This window comes from Labrus mixtus, chromosome 2, assembly GCF_963584025.1.
Source record: "Labrus mixtus chromosome 2, fLabMix1.1, whole genome shotgun sequence".
Classification (NCBI taxonomy): domain Eukaryota; kingdom Metazoa; phylum Chordata; class Actinopteri; order Labriformes; family Labridae; genus Labrus; species Labrus mixtus.
Window position 1 is genome coordinate 10,902,679 of NC_083613.1, and position 5,559 is coordinate 10,908,237.

Sequence of the window (5,559 nt, forward strand, 5' to 3'; positions counted from 1 at the left end):
TGTCTGTTTTTAGTTTTTTAATTGTTGTATTGTTGTCTGTGTAGGTTCTCAGTCATCCAGGTCATGGTCAAGACAACTGGGCTGGTTGAAGATCTTGAAGACGTTTCAACTCTCCGAAAGGCTTCTTCAGTTCTAAACTAACTGGTGGACGTAGCTAGAACTAGGACGGAGTTGTATTGTTGGTTTTAAACTAAGTATTTGGTACATTGATTTAAAAAAAAAAAATGGTACACAAATATTATCTTTATCATAATTATTATTTTTACTATTATTGTCATCTTCATCATCCTCAGGCGGACTGGCACTCAGGGCACCGATTGCAACACAAATGAGACAACAGTGTAGAGATATGCAATTTTATTTAGAAAGGTTCTGCAGTCCATGTAATGAACACTGAGCAAAGCAGTACAATGTAGGTTCTTGTAGATAACAGAGGAATGATTACTGCAATGATTGTAATCTTAGAACGTATGGACACACATGAAAGTTCATTTACAATGGGAGTAGAGTTTGAAATAAAATATAAATTTAGGAGAATGTATGTACACAAAATGAGTCGACACAAGTAGGTTAGACACGTTGTGAAACATAAATTGCAGCTTTGCAGCCCAGTTGTATAGCATTTTTTAGAAGCCAGTATCCAGGTATCTAAATCAAAAGGGAAAAAAGCAAACATAGTTTAAATTGGAGTACTTTGAATGGCAATCATAAAAACTGAAGAAAAAAAAAAAACAATGAATAAAAAACCAAAGAAGTTAACCACATAAACATGTGTTTTACATTTATTGAAGTCGATTTAAAGGACAAATATATAATATATCTACTGAATGAAATCATAAAATGACCTTACTACATCATCAGACATTAAGGAAACATGCAATGTTGAAGTGCTGGCTTCTCTGACAACAACGCCACAGTCAGTATGTCCTCCTAAGTTTTTATTTGGGTCTGGATTGGTTTGTTTTTGTTTTGATTACAGAAGTAGGTGGCCACCCCTCACGGCTGTTTTTCCCCTCGCCCTCGGTTTGCCAGGCAAACAGCAAACCAACAGATGTTGCAATGATGAAAGCGGGCAAGCGAACTAGTTCAGAAATAACTGGTTCCACCTGACCTAAAAAAGCCTCTGCATTTTTCTAATAAGCTCCATGACCAGAAACGTGGTAAAATGAGGATAAATATTGGAGATGCTTTTAAAAAAGAGAGAAAGGTTTCAAGACTGATGCAGAGCCGACTAAACAAGTAAGCATCTGTGTCAGCAACATGGCAACCTGGGTGCACATCGGCTTCTAAATGGTTTGAATTTGGACTGCAGTACCAATTTGAAACACTAGGTGTCAGAGTTACACATTTTTCCTTAAACTGAGCACTTTGAACAGATTGTAGTGAAATGAGAAAGAGAGTTTGTGATGACACCTAATAGATACCAGTGAGCTAAATCTACATCACCAACAAAAGGTAACACATCAAGCACAGAGATCAAAGTTATTATTAACAAACCAAGTTTCAGATTAAGATTATAAAATATACTTACTGATTCGGCATCGTGTTCCAATCCTGTATCATGATGTTCCATCTCATCATCTCTGAATTCCTTTATTACCTATTGAAATATATCAGAGGATGATTTATTAGAATTAATATTTCTTTCAGGTGTTTGTAACACTGAAATCATTTCAACAAAGCCCACACACTTTTTTTGATTCTTTAAAATTGATGAATACACACTTTGATTGACCTTCTTTTTAGAGTATCTATCCTGAAAAAGTTGAAACTGCCATTTCTTCACAATGAACTTTGTTTGTAATAAGGACAGTCATTTATTTATTAGCCATTTGACCTCTGTCCCTTATCCTTTAAGAGCACCGGATTTCTCTACATTTTTTGACCCAGCACTCGCTTCAACCTTTTTACTACAAATGATTGTGTTTCCAAATGATTCAATGTCTCCAAAAAAAGAAAGATACAAGCTGAACTGTAATATAGCCCAATGACAAATGTTTACCTAGATAAGTAAGGCCATTTCTACATGTGGTAATATATACATAGATATGTTATTAAATTGTAAATAAAATAAGTAGATAAAAAACAGTATATTTACTGTTTGATAAAACGGGACAATTCTTATCTCTTAGATGCATTAAGAACACATTGAGATCTCACTTGTGCGGCCTCATTCAGAGTTGGTCTAGGATGCATATTGATGCTTTCTTTCTGCAGTGCGTGTGCAAAGTTTCTTGGACTCCCTAGTCTCCATCTCCAGGGAAACAATGACGTTGAGTGACAGTTCACCGTCATTATCTCATGATTTAAAATCTAACCGCTTGAGTAAGTTTGAGTTTTTTTATTCCTCATGTCATTACAAGCATGTAAAAACAAAGTCTATGTAGCAAAGAGATCTATGTACGAAAATGTCAAACAAATCCTGCCCTATATTAATTCAGTGAAGGACAACAAATATTTTTTATTTTTCAATTTGGATGATCCTGTTTGTGGAGGACAGAAGAGTTCCTGACAGCATGTGGAAACCCGATGTTTACTAGAAGTTGATCATGCTTTATAATAATGCAACGGAAAGGAAACAAGCTTATATAACATTGATCTTTGAGTCTGCTTTTCATTGTTAATAGACACTGGAGTGAAGATCATACAGTTCACGGATAATCTGAATAGCTATAGAATAAAATATGACTTTTTTCATTGTTTTATATGATGTTATTCTATCATGTCAACACTAACTGTATATCCAGCTTGTTGACATCAGCCCATGTCTTATGACTCATTATCTCGGCTGCAAGTCTTCATCACTGTTTCAGAATCAGTTCATATTGTAGGTGGGCTATATAAATGTTTGGATGTAAAGAAGGAAAGTGATATTTGATAAGTAGTGGTCACTAGACACAGCCAGATGTGAGCAGACACACTGGCTTCTTTTTGATGTAACCTCATATTTGTTTCTGTGCTAAAACAATATGTGGACTCAGCCTGGAGAACAATGCCATTCTTCAGGTACTCTGTTTGAATAAACAATGCTTCCTTCCAAAATGTGTATTCACACAGACACATGCACACACATAGTAGAATACCTGATAGCGCTAGCTTTCTAGAAACCTTACCTTTAAATGAGAACGTCTAGCTCTCTTTCTAATATTGAATTGCTCTCCTGGACAACACAATTGTTCTACACATATTCATTGTATAGTTCAGACACTTTTTTGTTTCTGTGCAACACTAAACAACAAGTCATATATCCACAATAACACACAACACAGAGAACAGTGTGAGTGATAAGAGTTATATAGAATACGGTGGCTGACTCACCTGTAACAGTTCAGTGTATCTCTCAGGGTCCTTCTCCATCAGAGCTCTTATTTGGCTGTTGTAATGCTCTGAAATACTCTCCTCCACCGCCACAGTGCAGGCCATGGCCCCCTCTTTTCCCAGGAGTGCGCTGGATGCACCTGAAGTAAATTCACAGGCAAAAAAAAATACATCATTTTGAGACGCTATTTTCAGAAAGAATGCCTAACTTAATATAGTTTTAAAACTGTTGAAGACTACCTAGGTCAGGGGTGGGCAAATGGCGGCCCGGGGGCCACATGCGGCCCCCATCAACCCTCAATGTGGCCCTCAGGTCAATTTTTACATATCAATGAATTGGAAACATGAAGAAAATGTGACAAAATCTGCCATGAAATCATGAAAACCAGAAATACGTCCATAATAATATTTGATCACTGGTATATGTTGAGTTAAATTTGAGACATAATTGATTTTTTTTTATAATTGATTCATAATTGATCATTTTTGTATACTACAATGTGTCCCTTTGGCAGGGAGAATTAATTGAATGTGGCCCTTGCCGTGACCAAAGTTGCCCATCCCTGACCTAGGTAGATAGTACTCAGACACAGTAACCTGCTATAACCTCTATGTTGCAGAAATGCAACACAAACACTAAGGATTGTTTGCATTCTCCTGTAGCAGATGCAGATGTTTTCATCTTATCTTTAAACTTTAAAAACCTGGGGGAATTGCTAAAGGGATGTACACACCTAATACAAACCCAGCAATGTTCCAGAGGGGTAACAGTGCTGTGGGACGAACTCTGTTCTCAGCCAGAATTTCATTGAATTTCTCAAGATGTTTCTTTTCTTGATCCCACATTTCCTGCAAAAAAAAAAACAAAACAACAACATGAAGATTGACAGTCATAAATCCCACAGTTAAACTCATGCCATGTCTTCTGTTGAATCAATAAACTGCAACCAAACATGATACATCGTGTCTGCTGTGTTTGAGCTTGACTGAAGTCCAACACTTGACTAAGTAATATCAGAAAATACTTTTAAAGGCATATACACAAATGTCATGTTCTACACCAAAGCAAGGCGTCAAACGTTGACACTTCACATACCTGAATGAGAGGCCCAGTCCTAGATCGACCCAACACCGCCATCTGACCGGCGTAGATCCGGTTGGCCCCGTACTCACCTGCATGGTCGACCCGCAGCATCCGGTCCAACATCTCCTTCTCCTCACTGTCGCGTGGGGGCGGGAGCACACTGTAAGCGCGTGAGCTGAGCTGCAGAGCACCTGAACACAATAACAGACACGTGACAACATTTAACACATGAATAAATTATCTATTTACTCTACAGGGCAAAAACATATCCACACAGGACGCTCAAGCATCCGCTGTTGTTACCAATAAAAGTAACTCAATTCTTCTCTTGGATAGTTTTTGCCTTAAAATAAAAGTGCCATGTGTGTGTGAAAAACTGTTCTGTGTGCAGTCACTGCATAACTATAAGTACTGATATGTTCATAACTAAGTACTGATATGTTCATAACTAAGTACTGACATGTTCAACATGTGCTGAAGAAAGTTAAAGTAGCCTAGTGTTAGCAACTATCAGCTAACACTCTGTTATGAAACATGTCATTTTAACTTGTTTTTCCTGACACATGCTACAACAATAGAAGAACGACCAGCAGTAATTAGAATATATTCACCATGACATTATAGCTACATGTAAATAAAAACCAGATTAGATCTGTGTTTTTAGCATTTTTGCAGAATAGCTATTAGCTTTCGCTGCTTCAGTCAAATATATAACTTACCTCTGCATTTTAAACACTGGCGAATCATCACTGGACCAATACAATTAGACATTTTTAATACAAATGTGTTTGTGCCCCTTTGCAGGGCAGTCACTTGTGATATAACCTGTTGGTGCGCTGACGTGCGAAAATTGTCATTGAAGATTTTAGAAGGTGGATTTGGCGCAGACATATGACGTAATAGTGTTACGATTTTCACAACACTGCCCCGCCCCCTTTATATAATCCCTGGCTTCTCTTTTCCCCCTCATTGTAGATGTTATGCATCTCGAAGATGCGGACCATTGCACAGCATAAACACATACATGCTGTGACGTCATGTAGGCCTACTTTTGTTTTTTTAATGGGTTTATGTTGTTACATTTCTGTCACAGTAGACACAGAGCTGCTTGGAAAATATACAAATAGAATAAAATCGCCTTTAATATGGAGTTTTCT

At 37.3% G+C, this 5,559-nt stretch overlaps 1 protein-coding gene across 1 annotated transcript; it reads right to left on the reverse strand.

The window, feature by feature from the left end:
- Positions 1-342: 342 nt before the first annotated feature.
- On the reverse strand, positions 343-5,308 carry coq7 (coenzyme Q7 homolog, ubiquinone (yeast)). Its single transcript, XM_061051350.1, has 6 exons — positions 5,122-5,308; positions 4,415-4,593; positions 4,053-4,167; positions 3,319-3,458; positions 1,532-1,600; positions 343-648 (listed from the first exon to the last, which is right to left on the reverse strand). Exons 1-6 carry the CDS (start codon positions 5,291-5,293, stop codon positions 571-573), a joined length of 753 nt encoding a protein of 250 aa, XP_060907333.1. The 5' UTR covers positions 5,294-5,308; the 3' UTR covers positions 343-570.
- Positions 5,309-5,559: the final 251 nt, after the last annotated feature.